General features: G+C 55.4%; 1 protein-coding gene across 7 annotated transcripts; it reads left to right on the top strand.

The window, feature by feature from the left end:
- The first annotated feature begins 324 nt into the window (after positions 1-324).
- On the top strand, positions 325-17,613 carry ACOT11 (acyl-CoA thioesterase 11). 7 transcript variants are annotated; one of them, XM_054073560.1, is made up of 18 exons: positions 325-611; positions 4,996-5,071; positions 6,574-6,772; positions 7,693-7,762; positions 9,699-9,749; positions 11,004-11,064; positions 11,302-11,403; positions 11,935-12,070; positions 12,376-12,532; positions 12,875-12,994; positions 13,083-13,227; positions 14,159-14,214; positions 14,342-14,408; positions 14,482-14,565; positions 14,677-14,810; positions 15,114-15,245; positions 15,321-15,447; positions 15,550-17,613. In XM_054073560.1, exons 1-18 carry the CDS (start codon positions 589-591, stop codon positions 15,694-15,696), a joined length of 1,887 nt encoding a protein of 628 aa, XP_053929535.1. In that variant the 5' UTR covers positions 325-588; the 3' UTR covers positions 15,697-17,613. The 7 variants fall into 7 exon arrangements, with proteins under 7 accessions (XP_053929535.1, XP_053929537.1, XP_053929538.1 ...); XM_054073561.1 differs by lacking the exon at positions 325-611 and adding an exon at positions 4,709-4,743; XM_054073562.1 differs by lacking the exon at positions 9,699-9,749 and having other exon boundaries at positions 15,550-17,611.
- Positions 17,614-18,888: the final 1,275 nt, after the last annotated feature.

Genomic DNA, 18,888 nt, shown 5'->3' with positions numbered 1-18,888 from the left:
CTGCAGATCTGGGGGAAAACTAGATGTTTTCAGGCTGGTTTAACTGTGGCGGGAGGAGCCCAGTGCTGATGTGATGCCGTCAGTACCGAACGGGCTACGGGAACATCTCGGCAGCCCCTTGCCCTGTGCTCCTTCCTGAGTTGATGAGGAGAAGAGGAGAGGTGATCTGAGGGTCTGGGGAAGAGATCCAGAACCCCATCTCAGGAGCTGCTCACCAGGGAGCGATGGAAGGAAGAACGCTGGACGCTGCACGCAGAGCTGTTGGCAGCATGCCGGTGCCTCCCACCGCGCTCCCCAGCTCCGCTGCCGGCCTCGCACATTCGCTTCTGCAGCAGAGCATCGGCCAATGTGCAAACCTCCGGAGTGCCGGCCATTTTCCAGGCAAGAGCAAATTTGCCAAGCGCTACCTTAAGAAAAGTTATGCGTGACCACATTTAAGGAAGCAGGGGGAGTGTGTGGGGGTGTGCGCTGGCCCCATCCCAGGGCCCTCTGCCAGCCCTGGCCAAGACACCCCGCTCGGTGCTGGCTGGGTACAGGTATCCGGACGCTTCTCCTCCGAGCCAGCCATCGCCTCGCCACCACCCACAAATGCTCAGCTTCTTCTGGCTGAGGTGAGGGACAGGGGGAGCTGGGGATGATGGGGACAAGGTGGGGGGACTGGATGAATGGCAGACTGTGTCCAGCGCTGCTGTGAACACTTCCATGCCCGGCAGCAGACCGATGGCTTGTCCTGGCTTGCAATGGCATAGGCAGCTCTGGCAGGAGGAGGTGGGATGAAACCCCTTTCCCCGCCCCACGGTGATGCCCTCTTGCCCTTGGTCTTTTCTATGAGCCTAGTTGAAGCTCCGTCGTGGTCTGTGGCACCCGTCCAGCTGCACTGGGGACAGCAGGTGAGAGTCAGCAACATCAGCATCCCACGAGGGCTTTCAGATTGTGCCAGGAGGGATGGGAGATTGGCTTGAATCAGCATTTTTTCTGCTAAAAGGCGGAGCAGATACTTGGGAAGCATGGGTGCAGGGCTGCTGGGAATGCTAGCATTTTAGGAAGGGCAGGATGTTGCACTGGGGCTGGCTGGGGTAGCATGGGTGGCTGGATGGGGTGAGTGGCATGATGCTGTGGTGGTCTCCACCCTGCTGGTCTCAACCACAGTTGTTTCAGCCATGGTGGTCATATCATGTGGTGGTTTTGATCATGGTGAGCGATCAGCAGCAGATTGGTTGGAGACCGGTGCACCACTGTGGTGTCCACCCTGGTGTCTCGACCATCGTGGTCTCAACCACAGCGGTCCCATGGTTGAGACCACCAGGGTAGAGACCATTGGGATGGAGGACATTGTGTCACCATGGCCTCCACTGTGGTGGTCTCAACCATGGTGGTCTTGACAGCAGTGGTCTTTACTATAGCAGTCTCCAGTTTGGGGGGCTTGACCATGGTGGGCTTGACAATGGCCGTCTCAACCATGGTGGTCTCAATGCTACAGCAGTCTCTTCCCTGGGAAAGCTGTGGGCGGCAGGTCAAAGGTGCCTGGGCTGAGCGATGTTGTTGTGTCCCCACACTCGTGAAGTTTGGCCCTGGCATTGTTTGAGGCTGCAATGGGGTGATGCGTGGCTTCACTCTCCCCCTGAGCTGGAGGTAGCAGTTCCAGGGAACCTTTGTCCTACGGGACACTCCCTGGGGGAACTTTGCCCCTGCACCAGCATATCAGCACTGGCCTTTCCAGGAGCCTCCAAGAAGCTGCAGAGAGCAGCTGAGCAGGGGCATGCATGGGGCTGGAAGCCGTGAGCACCACTAGGCTGGGGCTGCTTCACTTGGTGTGGAAACAAGTGGTGGAGCACTATGCGATGGGGCTGGAGGGGTTCCTGCTGTGCTTGCTGTGAGTGAAGGTTTCCCATGGGTGGTGGATGTAAAACCATCAGTCCTTCATAAGCAGAGCCAACCTTGCAGCCCACTGCTGCCTTTGGCCCTCCGTTTGCACTTTCCTGGCCCAATGCCTAGCTTAATTCCATGAAATTCTGGGGAAAGCATGATGTGTTGTCCCAAAAATACTACTCACAAGGCACCCTGTCCTTTCTTCTGGACTAGCCACCCTCCTGGGGTCCCACCGAGACCTGCCGCAGAAGGCTGCAACATCTTGCCATGCTGTGACCTGGCAATTTAGTCCAACTCATCCTAGCAGAGCTACCATCCCAACAGCCCCACAAAGGAGCTGGCACTCTCACCTGAGAAAACACCATGGGTCTCGTTCCATGGACCCCACTCCATTCTGGTGGGCATGGGATGATGGAGGTGAACTGGGCATCTCCTCTGCCACTCTCTGGTGGGTATTCACTGGATGGGACATCTCCCCTTGCACAACACCTGTCCCATCCCTGAGACCACCGGGGCTTTGCTGCTGCTGGCAGTAGGACTGGTGGGCCAGCTCTCAGGAGAAGGAGAGCCCTCACTGCCCTATTGAGATGGCAGAATTTTGCAAAGTAGGTCAGGTTAATTTTTTAATGCGTGCAGATTTGCTTGTTACCATGGATATTGCTCAATTATACACCAATAATCCCCCATGAGAACTTCACTGTCGCCTCTTTCGTCCTCCTCCCCACCTTCTCTTCCCCCTTTTTCCCTTTGCGTATTCCCAGGGACGGGTAAGCATGTGCCAAGTGTCTGGAGTGGGGGAGGGAGACTGGAGCCAGGTGAGGGAAAATGGGGGTTAGGCATTTGGGAGCCTGTGGCGGGGTGGTGGGAGAGCTCTGGAGGGCAAGGAGGGTGCAGCTCAAACTTTGGGCAGCCCCACACTGACCAGAGCCCCCCCAGCCCAGCACTGGGACCCCTGCCATGGCTTCACCCCTCCCTCCCATCTGCTGCTTGAGGGTGGCTAAAGAAAACACCCTGCTTCCAGTGGACTGAAGGGTTTGGGGGAACAACTGCTCTCCTGCATCCCTGCCTAGCAGCTTCCTGGTGGTCTCCTGGTGCTTCCCCAAGAGGCCAGAACCCAGTTTGGCAGCAGAGATCATCCCCAGAACCTGTGGGTGCTCTGGCGCTGTGGGACACCCCCTGCTGGGATATGGGAGAGCGGTGGGGTGCCACAGGATCCCTCTCTCTCAGTATATGCAAAGACTTTGAGGTTGCCTCCCCCTCCACACCACCCCCTCAGTTTGCTCTGTGGGCTCCTCACACCTTCAGCAGTGCAGGAAGGGAGTGTGGCAGGAGGCAAGAAAAATATTCTGCTGTAAGGTTTTCTTCTGATGCTAACTTTTTTCTTTTGGGTAGAAGTGGGTCACTCGAGGGGTGACAGAGTAAGAGCATCATTGCCTGGGTACTGCATCCCGTTGCCATGGTGACCCGAGAGCTGCATCAGTCAACAGCTTTAAAAATGTGACAGTTGAGTGAGGCTGAAGATTTTAATGAGGACAGACACTTGCTTGCTTAGTTTCGATAACCGAATACTCTATAAATAACCACTGGATGAATGGTTGAGGGTTGCTGGAGCACATTTGGGTGCTCCCCATCCCCAGGCAGAGCCCTGTGCTCCAGGGTGGGAGTGTGGGCTGAGGCCACCTCAGAAATTGTGAGAGGGGTGGATGCAAAGCAGATGGTTCTTTTTTTCTCCCTCTTGCCCACCCCAGGGGACAAGGTGACACGGTTGCAATCAGAGAGTGCAGAGCCAGAAACAGGCTTGGGTTTCCAAGGTATGGCCTAAGCCACCTGTCCTCTGATGTTGGCCACTGTAGCTGTGGGGTGTGACAGGGTCACCCTGGCCACTGCCGCCACCTTGTGCCTTCAATAAAGCAAACCTAGGGAGCAAACTGAGTTTGCTGAAGAGGAGAATAACTCTTGCACTGGGCTCTTGCAGGAGCAAGTGAGTCATAAGGAAGCTCCCAAACCTCAATAGCAAGCCCAGAGAAGTTGTGGGGCTCAGGAATGCAAAGCCCAGTGCTGCTGAGCCAGGTGTGGGAGGCCTTTAATGGCTCAGCAATGCTGCTTACATCCATCGGTGCTCTGAGCACCCTCATTTGGTCCCAGCCACAAAGGGAGTGTGCCGTGCCCCAGTGCTGTCTCACACCAAGGGCTGACAGTGTAGGAGGCAAACCTGCAGCTTCCATTTTTTGATCCCATGCCAAAACTGGTCAGTCCCGCACCTTGAGGAAGGAGCCCTGCTGGACCCATGTGGGAGCGGGATGTTTGCTTGGTCAGCTGAGGGCATCCCAAGGGCAACACAGTGTTGTGTTTAAAAGCAAACTGTAAATATAAAGTCTCTTCCACTCGCTTTTGCTGCAGCTCCCACGCTGCCTTTCTTTGCAATGCCACCACTGTGTCCTGCTAAGACCTGGTTGCAGTGCTTGTGGCCGGGGAGCCCGCAGGCACCCAGGGGCACCCAATGCCCTTGAGAGATGCCAGGGCTTTGCAGGCAGAGAGGCTGGTGCAGGGTGTAGTGGCATTGCTGACGATGGGCACTTCCCATTTGCTGCCCCGGTACCACCCGTGTGCAGCGTGAGTCCTGCCTGCTGCCAAAAATACACTCCTGGCTGTCTTGTGACTGCGGCGGTGTCACCACGGCAGTGTCACTGCTGGCTGGGGGACCTTCAAGATGTAGCAACATGGAAAGAACTGACGCAGTGTCACTGACTGAGAGATGGGCCGCAGCAGCATGTTCTGGACTTGGTCCAGCGCCCCAAGATAGCTGGGAGCTTTTCCATTGCAGCCAGTGAGCAATGGACCTGACCCCTGAGGAATGGCAGGTGCCAGCCCCAGGTCTGCCCTTCTCTCTTTCGACTCTGGCAGCTGCCCGATAGGTGCTGGCAAGGGGCCGGTGCATGGGGAGGGACGTCAGTGTGGGGCAGAGGGACAGGTCATGACACTCCACCACACAGGCAGCGGTGGCAGACAGTGGCTCTGTGGCACCCGCCACACATCCTGCCTCATTCCTGCCAGGAGACAGCTGCCGGCATCCTCCTCCTCCTCTGCTGGTCCTGCTGTAACTGGAGCGACTCTTCTCCTTTCCAGGTGTCTCTTAAAAATGGTCAAGGAGAATCTTGTAGTCCCTGAGGAGATCTTGAGCTTCTGTTGCAATGGCCTCCAGGTACCCCCCACACTGTGCAACTAACCCCAGGGCTCCCTGTCGTGCCGGTGGCTACTAACCAAGGCAATGCCAGGCAGATGCCACCTGTGCCTGGAGCTGCTCCCAGCTCCAAACTGGCTCTGGCTGCATCTGCTCCGCACAGGTTCCTTGCCAGCATCCCCAGCCTCTTACTGGTTACCACGGAGTCAGGGCTGTTCCTATGGGGTGCCAGCTTTTTCCCTAAAATTCAGAAATGTCAAGCACTGGGAAAACGGACGGCAGGAGCTCCAGCCAGACTGGCTGCTTGCTTTGCAGCAGGCTGCTTTGGAGCTCTTTGCATTGCTGGCTCGTGCCCCAGAGCCTGCTGGCTTCCTGAAATAGCTCTGTGGTACTTGTGTAGGCACCTCAGCATGCTGGGAAACAGCCCAGGAGGTTCGCAGAGGGGTTTGGAGTCTGCTGGAGGGGCTCTGATGGCCCGGGTTTCATCTTGTTGTGGGATGGGGGGGGGGGGCTTTGCCGTCGGCTTGGCTTGCCATGTTCACCACCGTCTCTGCTAAGCTGAGGTTTGTGCCGTTCCTGGGATGTCGTGTACCAGTAGCTATGGAAACAGGTTAGACCCGCTAGGGAAAAATGCTATTCTGAGAGGCGGCGAGCTCAAGGTAGTCAGGAAAGCTTCGTTTTCAGCGTAAACCCATCTTTAAAAGAAGCTGGGCAAACCTAAGGGCAGAGAAGCTGCTGCAACAGGGCTCTTGAACAAGAGCTGTAGATGGGAGCCACAGTGGGGGCAGAAAGCGGAAGGAAGGGCTGTAATGAAGCCCAGACGGCTCCTCATGTCTCCTCAATTACTCACCAGGCTAACTGAGTTCACCCCCTTGTGTAACATAGCTCACTTGACTTCTAATCAGCTACTTTTTCTGTCGGCATAGTCGCAATACCAGCCTTCTCTTCCAACCCACCTCCTGCTGGGGTGGCAGGCAGGAGTGGCTCTGTGCCCAGCAAACTGAGAAGCCCATCAGGACTGTATTTAACTGCGCAAACAACTGCAAACCAAGGATGTTTTCCCTTCCCTCTGCTTGCCCCAGCCAGGAAAAACTGCTTTTCTTGTTTCCTTTGGCAGAGAGAGGTGTTGGTGGAAGGTGTGGAGTATTGCTGCACGCCCAGCCATGGGTGCAAGCCCCGGGAGCACAAAACTTTTGCTGCTGGATCCTAAGAATGAAGCTGTTGGGGGAGCAAAATTCTTTCCCAGAGAATGATTGACTCTGGGAGGGAGTTTTGCATGGTTTTCAGGAAGAATCGGTGGGGCTGGGTGACAAACGGCCTGGAAACCTGCACTGATCACCCACAGAGATCTTTTTAGAGGATTTTTTCCTTTTGGTTGCCAGCATCATGTCATTGGCAAGGACTGGGTGGGTTTTGGTTGTGTGTGGCACCATGTGGGGCTGGGGGTCCTCCTGGCTCTGCATGGGCTGTTTTATCTGTGGATTTTCTGCCATTTGGGTAAATAGAGCTCGCGTTCCCCACAGGGCTCGACCTCTCCGCCACGTGCCTGGGAGCCAGGGAAGCAGGAGGAGGTGCCACAGGCCATGGCAAGCCCTTTACCTGCCTGCAACCCCACTGAGGTGCAGATGAGCCAGCTGGTGCTGCCCTGCCACACCAACCACCGCGGTGAGCTCAGCATCGGCCAGCTGCTCAAGTGGATCGACACAGCCGCCTGCCTTTCTGGTAAACCATCCTTTCCCATGAGACCCATCGTCCTGCCAGGCTGGGAGGGAAGGGACGTGACGGTGTCCTTGGGAGCCAGCTCATCGGTGGCATGCCCAGGGGTCCAGCACTGTCCCTTGGAGCTGACGCCAGCTGAGGATCTCATCGTACCATTTTTCTGAGTAATTAGATACTGAACAAGAGCAGGACAAGAGGGGGAGGAGACGTGTACTGCAGCATGCACGCTTGCTTGGGGACAGATCAAAATTGATGTCTGCTTTTTCCCAAACGCCACCCTTTTCCCCGCCTGGTGTGCAGAGCATGGCAAGACTGGACTGGTGACATGCTGGCATCCCAGTAGCCACCAGAGAGCTCTGCCAGATAGGGCTGAGCTCCTCCACTCAGCGAGGAGCAATGGAACTCACCAGATCAGCTGCTCTGCCAAGCACACTGTGGGTGGCCGAGCACAGGGAGGTTATGGCAGGAAAAAGGGTGCAATTTTGCAGTTTGATGAGGTACATAGGGCAGTTTTACAGCTTGAGATTCCTGGAGTCCCAAGGGAAAGCTGTAATGGTAAGACAGCTTTAAAATACTTGCTGTGTATAGGGAGATGATATCAGCTGCCTCTGCATCCCCGCAGCAGCCGAAAGCATCAAGGGAAGGCAAACAGCAGGGCAGCGTGCCTCCTAGTTACAGCACACTCTCCAAAACCTTAAAACACCTGCAAACCCACACTGCTATGGAGAGGAGAAACCCCAGACCCTGCTCTCATTCCCTGCAAACATGGCAGGTGGGCATGAGCAGGGAAAGGGACACCGACCAGGGTTTCACTGGTGTCCCCAGCCACAAGAGAGTGGCTGCAGGGCAGAGGAGCATGTGTGCCTGTTGCATGCTCAGCATGTTGCTGCAGGTAGCTGATGTAGTTTGTTTTTCCTTTCCAGCTGAGAGACATGCCGGCTGCCCATGTGTCACGGCTTCCATGGATGATATCTATTTCGAGCATACCATTAGGTAAATATCCTGTGGAACATGCGCAGGGAGGCCGATGGGGTTTTTCCCATCTGCCGGGTGCAATGTGGGTGGTGGGACTGGAGCCAGGACAGCGAGCAGTGTGCTTGGAGGGGAGGAGATGCAGTGGCAGTGTCAGGCTTGCAGGGCAGCCAGGGATTGTGGCTATGTCTCCACTGAGGGGCTGTGGGCCTGCTGTCTGCTCTGATTTATCTTCTGTCTGGTTGCCTGGAGAGCTCCTGCTGGGTTGGCTTCCCAGTATTTTCCCTGACCCCAGCTCCTCCCTGACTTTGTTCAAGGAACAACTCTGACAGTGCTCTGGAAAATTTAAGTCTTGCAAATGGTGCCTCTGTAGGAGCCACGTGAGCAGCTGGTTTGTGGCCGGGATCATCCACACACCCATCAGACATCTGGGGGAAGCAGAGCATTGCCTCTCTGGGCGTCCCTTTGTGAGATGCGCCAGGGTGAGCTTTGCCCAGACGAACTCCCCTCCCGGGCTTGTCCTGGAAAGCCCTGAGTGCTGCCCCTGCAGAGGTGCCCACCGTGACGCACAAAGCCCCTGCACTGCTGCTTTGCAGGGGACAACATGAGCATTCCCACCAGGTTAGGTCTTACATGCCCAGGGTGGTCTCCCCTCTTACCATCCCCAGTAAGCCCGGGTGCTGCCACCTGCCTTTACTCATCTCTCAGAGCCCCTGTTTCCCTTGTGCAGGGGATGCCCGTCTGCCTCCACCCTGGGTACCATCCCAGAGAGTTCCACAGATGTTTTGCCACAGGGCTTTGGTGTACCTACAAAAGTGTCCACGTGCCAGCAGTAGGGGTTTCTGCACCTTTCTGCACCCCTGTTCCCTGGGGCCCTGCTGGCCAAGGGCTTGGCCTGATGAGCAAGCCATGCTGTATAGGACCTGTGCTGCGTAGCAGCTCCTCAATGCGTGGGTCTGCCTGTTGGTTCGGAGACCAGCTGTGGGTGCCCAGGGCTGGTGCTGGGGTCTCAGGCTGTCAGCTGATTTGTTTGGCACTGGGAAGTCGGAACCACTCTTGGATTTCACTGTCATACCCAGGAAATGCTAAACTCCCTTTTTTACCATCTCACATCTTGGTGCTGGCAGGTCAGAAAGGGTGAGGTGCCCATCACCCTGTGGCTTGACTGTGTGCTGAAGCCATGGTGGGCGGATGTGGCGCAGCCCTATGTAACACCAGCAGAGGTGGCACTGCTGGGGTTGATGCCCCGCATTGAGTGGCTCATTGAGTGCCATGCCTAGCACCAGACGGCTGCCCCTTTGCCCAGGAAGCTTTTCTCTGGGGATTTTGGAAGCAGAAACATAGACCTGAGCCCTGCTCCAGAGCATTAAATCAAATGCTGCAAGGCATTTGCCCCTCTTTGGGGGTGAGGTGGGCACCACTGCAAGGGATCAGGGAATTTGTGCTGCTCCTGGCTCAGACCTTGCTTGCTGTGGTCCAGCATAATGCTCTGCACACGGGAATTTCCTGCAAGGCTGTTAGAGGGCAGAGGCAGCTGCAGGTAGTGTTGTCTGTCTTCTCTCTTCCTTGCCCAGCTGTTTGTGCTTTCTGCCACCCTTCCACTGCAAGGGAGAGGCCCCCAGACCATCGCTGACTTAAAAACTCACCAGCTGGGCATCAGATGCTCCCCATCCCTCAGCCCTGCCATGTAGAAGTGCAGCCTCCCAGGAGAACTGCACATGGATTCATATGGCTTTTATGGCACCACCTTGTGCTGTTTGATAAGGAGAGAGAGAATAAAGTGTTTTGGGGGCTGTAATATGGACAGCCAGGGCTGCCAGCATGCCTGCCTGGACTCCTGCCCTTGTATGCCCCTTGCTGCAAATCCAGCTAGAGCATCCATACTCCAAGCTCTCCATGCCTCTGCTTTCTTCATCTCTAATGCTTTCCCCCATCTTGCTTTTTCTTTTCACACCAGCCGGTCATATATAAACCCTCCTGGGCAGCAGGACGGGAAGAGCGGTGTCTGGTACGGAGGTTTGCAGCCCTAGAGCAGCTGGCCTAACGTAGCGCTGCCGTGAGTTGGGAGCATTAACCCCACTGACATGGCACGGCCTGGAAGGTGTAGAGTGGCTGCTCACATAACCCCACTAACGTTTCAGCAAGCCACGGCGGGTGCAGAGTTGCCGCTGTGCCCGGGATCCTTTCTAGGGAACAGCCAGAGGCATTGTCCCAGCCTTGTGCTGCCCCTGCTCCAGCCAGAGCCAACGTGCAAAGCATGTCAAGTAGCCAAGATGATTGTAGTCATCTGAAGCCAGAAGTGATGCGTGGGGGCAAGGGGAAAGGTGTGGTGCTGAAGTACATGCTGACTCCTCTTCAATTCTAGTGTTGAGCCCTCTACAGTGCAAAACCTGCAGTGGTTGGGGCTTATTTCTCCACTGAGTTTTCTAGCATTGGTCTCTTTTAAGGGATGAGGAATATTTCTGAGTTAATAATGCATTTTGTAAAGACTCCCTTTGCAGTTGGCGTCACCCAACCAAGCTGCATTTGCTTGTTTGGTTGGTAGCAGTCTGGAGTAGGTTAGGTTGCAGAGCTGAAGCTGTTTGTGTGTTTACTCTGAAGCATACTGAAGGCACAGAGGAGAGCACCTGGATTCTGCGAGCAGCACTTTGCTGCCAGCAGATGCGTCATGTAAGAGATGGTGCAAAATGTCCCTGGCACGATCCTGCCTCCTGGCATCTCCCAGTATCCGAAGGTGTCCATTGCTGGGAGTTCCTGGAGAGGAGAGACAGCAGCAGTCAAGGTGTCTGCAGCTTTAGGGCTGTTGCTGCTGGCCGAGGGCCTGTGGGGAGGCCCCGTGAGTGCCCCATTGTGCAGGGCAATGCATGTGAGGTTGGAGGAGCCGTTTGCTTTGGCAGGAGCATGCATGCCTGCATGGCAGGGGGTAGAAAGCAAGCCTCAGGCACCTCTGCAGCGCTCAGGTGTCCTGGCAGCATCCCAGACCTACTAGGGATCCATTTGCACGCAGATGCTCAAAGGTGACATCTCACCACCGAGCTATACACCTGTAGGCCCCCACATCTAAAGAGAGGCTGTCTCCATGTCCCGCTGGCCATCCCAGCATGTTCCCACTGCCCCAGGCAGCTGCTACCACAGCAGGTGGTGAGCAGTAACACTGTGGCACCTCAGTGGGAGCCCCTCGGTGCCCACGTGTGTGCTGGATAACCACAGGCTGTCATCCCACAGTAACCCTTGCACACTTTCTCCTCTTTCTGTCTTTCAGTGTTGGGCAAGTTGTCAACATCAAAGCCAAAGTGAACCGAGCCTTTAACTCCAGCATGGAGGTTGGTGTGGCACCCCTGGGCTTCACCCCTACTCTTGTCCCTATCCAATCACCCTGTCCCCGTCCTCACCTGTCACGCATGCCTGTTCCCCGTGGTGAAATACCCAAATCCTCCAACCATTCCCAGCTTTGGATCCGCGTGCTGATCCCTTCCTGATGGTCTGGCTCGGGGTGCTTGGTAGGATGTGGGTCCCCAGGGAGCAGAGCCTGCTCTCAGGGGTTCCATGCCCTTTTCCAGGTGGGCATCCAGGTGAGATATGAAGACCTGTGCAGCGGGAAGCACTATAGCATCTGCAAGGCGTATGCCACCTTTGTGGCACAGGGCCCTTCTGGCAGCAAGGTGAGTGGCGGCTGGCGGCTCGGCTGGCCCCTGCACAGCAGGGAATGGCAGCGAGGGAATGGCCTCTCTAGGGAGAGCCAGGCTGAGCTGGGCTTTTCTTCATGGCATGTGCCATCACTTTGTAGCTATCTGCACATGATAGGGTCAGTGACCCCTTATCCTATGTGTGTGCGGTGCACAGCGGGGTCTGGGGGTCTTGGCCCCACTCTGGGTGTGGAGGACACCTGCCTGCTGCTGCCATCTCCTCCTCTGTGCTTAGGGAGGGCAGGGATGTACATCCCCCTTGGTGCTGTGGGATGTCTCCTTGGCATCTGTGCTGATTCCTGCTGTATCACACCTCCCAGGGGATCCCTATCTGGCTATTGGAGCTCTTTGCCCTCTGGCTCCTCCATGAGCTATTATAAGACAGCCCAGAAGGAGCACGGCTGGCTCCAACACACATGTGGTGGGATGTGGGAGTGTGTGCCACCATCCTAAGGAGCCATGCCTTCACCCGCAGCAGGACTGCACCCACCCGTGTCCACTTTGTAGGTGAAGCTGAAGCCACTGACCCCGCAGACGGAGGAGGAGAAGATTGAGTACAGCATCGCCGCTGAGCGCCGCCGCATGCGTCTTGTCCACAAGGACACCCTCAAGGACCTCCTCACCCGCAGCCCCCGTGAAACTGGTACTGTGTCTCGCAGCCTGGACTTCCAGCCTCCCCCTCAACCACCCACCAGTAACATCCTCCTTCCTTGGTGGGATGCTGCAGGGGAGGAAGAGTGGTCACCGTGGCTGTCTGGGAATCCTCTGGCTGGCTGTGCAGGGGTAGGGATCAGCCCCACCATCCAGGACTCCACGCCAGGAGGGGTGTAGGGGTTGATGCAGTTGCAGGACAGCCATGAGGAGGGGAGGCAAAGGCTGATGGGGTGCTGGGAGTGGTGGTCCCACTGGCTGGCTAGCACACTGAACCCTGTCGTTCTGCCATGGCAGAGCTGGAAACGCGGGACGGCAGTGTGGCGGTGCCGGCAGAGAAGACACGTGTAGAGAGTGTGGAGCTGGTGCTGCCCCCACACGCCAACCACCAGGGCAACACCTTTGGTGGGCAGATCATGGCCTGGATGGAGAATGTGGCCACCATCGCAGCCAGGTGACCCAATGGGGGTTTCAGCGTGCGTTTGGAGGGGACACACAACCAGGAAGGCAACCGGCCAGATCATGCCACAAATGGGTTGTAGGGAATGTCCAAAAGGATGGTCCCCAGCACATCACTCCTGTGTGAGGGAGGCCCACATGTGCATGGTGCTGGAGGACCCCAGGGAAGGGTTCACACTCACCAGAGTCTGCATATTGTCACTTCTCATGGCTGATTTTGGCAGTTGAAGTCCAGGGTTGACATTTTTGGGGGTCTCCTCGGTGCTGGCTTGGTTGGGGAGGGTGTGCAGGGCTGCTGGGGAGCTGTGGTCAGGAGGTAATACCTGCCCCCCTGCAGCCGGCTGTGCCATGCCCACCCCACGCTGCGGGCCATCGAGATGTTCCACTTTCGGGGACCATCGCAAGTTGGGGACCGCCTGGTGCTCAAAGCAATTGTCAACAATGCCTTCAAAAACAGGTGGGTGCTGACAGCGAGAGGTCCCCATCCCACTCTCCTCTCAGCTCTTCGTACCCTCACCCCTTCTTGTCTCCCCTCTACCCACCAGCATGGAGGTGGGGGTCTGTGCCGAGGCATACGGCCAGGAGATGTCCGTCAGCCGAAGGCACATCAACAGTGCCTTCATGACCTTTGAGGTGCTGGACCAAGAAGGCCGGCCCCGCACTCTGCCGATGGTGGCACCTGAGCCGGGGGTAAGAACGGGCACGGATGGCTTTTCCCCACCGCGGTGTCATGGGACCTCTGGGAATCTTGCTTAGCCCCAAAAGGCTCTCAGATTCACAGCAAAACAAATGCAGTTTGATGATGATGGAAATGAAACTGCTCGATAGCAAGTGAATTAAATTGGTTGCTCAGTTTACATAATAACAAAATAAACCACTTGCTTGTGCAGAGATGGAGACGTATTAGCCATGCAAGTCCTAACAGAATACTGCCTGCAAGTTTGAGCTCATCTTGTCTATAACTTAGGGAAAAGGATGCAAAGCTCTTAGATTGTTTTTACCTTTCAAAGCATTCTAATCCATAATTTGCTCGGATACAAATATTTGAGAAAATCTGTCACTTGAACACGGTGGCAAAAAAAATGCCCGCATGTCTTGGGGCACACAGTAGCGTGAGTGAGCAACAGAATCACTTTTGTCTTGGCTGATCTGTGCCCACCTACCTGATTTTTTTGTGCCTTAAAACTAGGACTCTTCTCCCACCCTGCAGGAAATCATCTCACAGCCAGGCACCATGAAACTTCCTCTCTGCCTGCTTTAGAGCACTGCGCTATTGCTTTCTTTGAAATAAGCTTCTTTTTTTTTTTTGGGGGGGGGTATTTCCCCAGGAAGGAATATTTGCAGTGCTAGAGGACATGATTTGTGTTTCAGCAGCTGTTTGCAGCTCTGCAGCTGCAGCAAGGGGTTTTTCCTAATGTGTCGATGCCCATGGCTTGATCACAGCGAGCAGTAGTGATGCTGGAATAGCTCACAGTTAATCACTAACCATTGCTGCCAGCATAGCCTGCGAGCAGAGGAGCTTTTCACTGCTGAACATTTCGCCCATTCCCAGAATGATATCTGGGTTTCCCTGCCTCCCTGCCTTTTCCTATTCACATAACGTGTTTTCCCCATACATTAGGATGGAGAGAGGAGGTACAGAGAAGCCAGCGCTAGAAAAAAAATTCGGCTGGACCGGTGAGTGAAAAAAGCGAGTGGGATGCATGGGTGGAGGAGAGAGGAGAGAGGGGCTCAGCACTGGGGTGCAGGGACAATCTGTGGGTAGTTTGTGTCCCACCGTAAAGGAAAATGTTCCTCTCTGCAGAAAATACGTTGTCTCCTGCAAACAGACCGAAGTGCCACTCTCTGTGCCCTGGGACCAAAGCAACAAGGTAGGATCCTGCCCTGCAGGAGCCACTGCCTCCTGCCCCCCTTCCTGCCCCTGACCTGCTGCCCCTGCCCCAGGTTTATCTGAGCTACAACAACGTCTCTGCACTGAAGACGCTCGTAGCCAAAACGAACTGGGCACTCGCCAGAGAAAAGGAGAAGGTACTAAACCCTTCCCCTTCTCCCCAAGCTGCTCCTCGCCCTCAAAGTGTGGGTAACCGAGGCGCTCGGTGCTTGTGAATGCATCCCAGCCTGTGCCCTGTGTTCCCCAAGGTGCGGATGTACACACTGGAGGAGGACAAGTTCCTCTCCTTCCGCATTGAGATATCGGTCCACATTGCTGCCAGCCGAGCCTTCTTCCTGCTCTCTGACCTGCAGCGCCGGCACGAGTGGGACAGCCACTACGCGTGAGTGCTGCGGGGCTTGCTGGGGCCACCTGGCCCCTTCCAAAACCCACATCCAGAAACTTAAGGCTTGTTGATGAACATCCCTTTGGGCTTTCCTGGGAGCAGCTGTGTGCTCGTAGAGACCTTTTACCGTGCATCCCTGTCTGTGCTCCACCTGGGCTGATGGCTACACTTTCCTGCAGAAAACATCTAGTTTGTGTGCCCCCAAATATTTTGGATATGGTGGTGGGCTGTAAATGTGTAGCCTCCCAGACTGGGAGGCCACAGCAGGGTGTCTCTGACCGGTCCCCTCCTGCCTCTCAGGAGTGCTGAAATCGTCCAGCAAGTAGATGACGATGACATGATCTACCATGTGGTAAGCCAAACGCTCAGCTGCGAGAACAAACCACAGGACTTTGTCATCCTGGCGTCCCGACGAAAACCCTGCAGCAAGGGGTAACCATCTCCGACCTTGACCCCTGGCTGCTCACCAGCCGGGCTGTGCCACTCACTGGGCTCTCTCTTCCATAGGGATCCCTATGTGGTGGCTTTTCGGTCAGTGACACTGCCCACCCACCCTGCCAGTGCCGACTTCACACGAGGGGAGACACTGTGCTCTGGCTTCTGCATTTGGCCGGAGTCAGAGGAAACAAGCAAGGTGAGATGCTGTGGCGATGCCATGGGGCCATGCTGCCTGCACCCCACTGGGGAGGTTTCCCCATCCCCATGTCCCCTGTTAACCATCTCCGGTCCCTTGCAGGTAGCTTACTACAACCAGGCTACACCAGGGTACCTCAACTACGTCACCACCAATGTGGCAGGACTGTCCTCCAACTTCTGTGCCACCTTTGAAGCCTGCGAGAAGTTCCTGCTGAAAAACAAGGATGACCTGATCGTACGGCTGTAGGACCTCTAGAGCCATGGCACCCCTGCTGACAGATGGACAGACAGATGAGGCAGTAGAAGGAGGCATGGGATGGAGGCACCCAGACCCTGCCTCACCAGGGGCTTTGGCCCGAGTGAGGTCCTGTGGGCTGGGGGTAAAGGGCATGATGGTACCACCTCACCCGTCACACTGACGTGTCAAGGCTTTTCTTCTTCTTCCTTTTTTTTTTATTTAGAAATTTTATAAGCTGATGTACAGGACTTGGTTTTCTAGTTCACTTAACGCTACATTCATCTTTATATGATCCAGAGTCTTCCTAAAACAGATTTTTTTTTTTTTACTCTTTCTTTATGGGGAAAACTGGTTCTCTTCAAGGCAGCAAAGACAGAGAGGAGGCAGTGAAGCAGGAAGGGTGCTGCAACCCTCCCTGGTGCCGGGGTGGCCTGGAGGAGCATTCCGCTCCCCTCACAGCTGCCTGGTGCTGCTCCTCTTCCTGGGCAGGGAAACTGCCCCTGCTAGGCTGAAATTCCACCTCATGGGGTGGTGGAAGGAGTGGCAATAAAAGTGTATTAAAAGAAAAAATATCTATATGTGCTCTGGGTGAGTGTCTGCCCTGGGGGTTCACTGTGTGGCTGCCCAGCTGCCAAGCACGGAGTGGGGTTCCTGCATTCACAGCAGACTCTGGGCAGGTGCTATTTTCCCAGGCGAGCATGAGAGGTCCAGCCTGGTGCCAGTACTGCCTGGGGTCTCAGATGGACATGGTGGAAAGGGGGGACATTGTCATTTGAGGCAGGAATGTGCATTGCAGGAATGGGGGTGTTCAAACCTTGTTTTCCTAAGTCTGAGAAAGGCCGTAAGGATATGGAGACTAGGTGCAGGGAGATGCTGAAACCAAGCCTGAAAGGCTTTGACACCCATCCCTAGTGCCCTGAGCACTAATGCCCTGAGTCCCTCCAGGGGTATTTCCCCCTCCCAGAGGCTTTGATGGGCAGCACAGAGCTTTTTCAGAGTCTGCAGCAGCAGAGGATGGGGTTAGGATCACTGCAAAAACCTTCCTGCCAACCTACTTCTCCCCGAGATGTTCCAAAAAAGCCACCAAAAGGCAGCACACGTGATGGTGGAAGTGCTGCTCATCAGTCAGACCCCAGGGGATGTCTGCCCCCGCCCAGAGGCCAGCTGAGAGCCCCCTCCCAGGCTTTCCTGGGTCACATAGCCGTAGCTTTGCTGATGGCATCGAGGTTTCTGAAAGGCTTGCTGCCTGCTGGGAAGGGAAGGAGCCCCAGCAGGAAGCCCTTGGGCATGCAGAGCTGCAGGCAGAGCCGGTTTAACGTGGTCCTGGGGCAACAGCCATGCCTTGACTTCATTATCAGCTGTGGGCTTAACCATGAGCAAGGGTTTTTGCAGAGCTTAATCACGAGCAAGTGCTGATGATGCCGTGCTTGGGGTAAGGTGAGGCTGTGTGGTACCAGAAATGTGCACAGGGTCTTTTCCAGGCACCCCAGGGTGTCTCCCCCAGCTCTGCAACACCCAGTCCCTAGAAAGGTGCTTTGCCCCCAAATTCCCCACTCAGTTTATAAGCAGAGGGAGCTGCCTGCCCCTCTCCTGCACACGCTGGCCAGTGATTCCCAGCCCTGGAGCCGGCTGTGGCCATAAACTCCTAATCTCTGCCGTATCTCCAATCATAAACATCTCCGTGCAGGGCCTGGCACGGCGCTGCCCTGACCTCCCCTGCACTATCACCACCAGATAAAGCTGTCTCAGGCTGAACATGGTACAAAACATTCAATTTTTGTAGAGCCCTCTTATCTCCTGAAACTCAGAGCAATCCTGCCTTTTTATCACTGTGACGCGAGCCATCCTTTCTATTTATCGTTAGAAATTGCTGCTGCTTGATTAAATGCAGGGAATGATGTATTCGCCTGAACATTAAACTTTAACTGACCTCTCCTTCTCCTTAAGTATTGTGCTTTTCCCTGCTGCGGGGCCAACGTCAGCCCTCACCCAGCCTTCCTGGGTCCCTGCTGTGCAGGGTGACGGAGCAGGAGTGACCTGCGGGCACGATAGAGAACTGTGATGGTGTGAAGCATCTTGTGGTTTACGTGCATTGGGGGGAAAACTGCAGTCCTGCAGCAACTGCTGGCCCTCAGGCACAGGGGAACGTGGAGAGCAGGACTGGGTGGCTTGGAGCATTCCTGGAGCACCCATCTCCAACCACTTCATTCCACAGTCAGCTCCCAGAGGAGGAGGGACCTGCTGGTGGGTGCACTTGAGTCTGCGGGGAGCAGCCTGCCTTTACCAGCCTTTCCCAGAGCCCCCCTTCCCACCAAATGCACCACTCTAGGGCCAACTTACTAATCAATCACTGTTTCCCCCTCCAAAAAAAAAAAAAGAAATCCCAGCAGGGTGTTACTCCCTGCTCTGAACAACCCTCCCGACTGTGGCTTCTCTGCATGAAAGCACCCAGCTGCCTTGGGGCTTTTGGCTGCTAATTCCTGCACGGAGGCAAATAATTTGGAAAGGTAGAGCTGGGATCCCAGGAGCAGCAGTGCTCTGTGCCTCCTGCGTGCAGCGCCCATTGCTGCTTTCCTGCACGATGCAGAGAACAAAGCTCACCAAAGGAGCACGGCTGCCTTCCTTGGGCTCCTGCATTGTGCATTGGACACAGCTGGGGAGGATGGAGCAGGGAAGCAGCCTAGAAATGCCAGAAGCTTTTGGTAAAGAAAAGATCGTGAAGATTTGTAGGGATTTACAGGCTGGCCCTCCAGGTGGGATCCGAGCGCCTTCTCCAGTATGTGATGCTACCACCATGAGACGGTTTCAAGAACCTGATTTTACAGATGCCTGAATAAATACCTTGGAATTGATATATAAAACCACAGCGTATATTTATGTATTTTGCAAGGGGAGTTGGATGTAATTAGATGTCACTGTGTTTCAAGGCTGTCCTCGCTGTAATTCACACCCCGAGGTGGCCAGCCAAGGGGAGGAGGAGGAATAAAGCAGGGAGCAGAATTGATGTGCTGCTCCCAGAAGCTTTGTCTTAATTAATTTCCAAAGCGCTTCTTGTAGCTGATCAGGGAGCTCCTTTGAAGCCTCCTCCACCTGCCCCTGTCTGTGCTCTCGTGCTTGTGTCAGCGTGGGGTGGCAGGGTGAGGCCAGGAGCTGGGCCTGCCTTCTTCAAGCCCCCAGGCTATTTTGGTTAAAGTCTGCAGA

Source organism: Cuculus canorus, chromosome 8, assembly GCF_017976375.1.
Source record: "Cuculus canorus isolate bCucCan1 chromosome 8, bCucCan1.pri, whole genome shotgun sequence".
NCBI lineage: Eukaryota > Metazoa > Chordata > Aves > Cuculiformes > Cuculidae > Cuculus > Cuculus canorus.
The sequence above is the reverse complement of the archived record's forward strand: the minus strand, read 5'-3'. Positions and strand labels throughout refer to the sequence as shown.

Bases quoted from the DNA above. Each gene is read 5' to 3' on its own strand.
- ACOT11 (XM_054073558.1), top strand. From the start codon at position 4,844: ATGACACTCCACCACACAGGCAGCGGTGGCAGACAGTGGCTCTGTGGC. The intron at 9,750-11,003 runs GTACGGAGGTTT...TCTGTCTTTCAG, and splicing joins GACGGGAAGAGCGGTGTCTG to TGTTGGGCAAGTTGTCAACA. The intron at 14,566-14,676 runs GTACTAAACCCT...GTGTTCCCCAAG, and splicing joins TCGCCAGAGAAAAGGAGAAG to GTGCGGATGTACACACTGGA.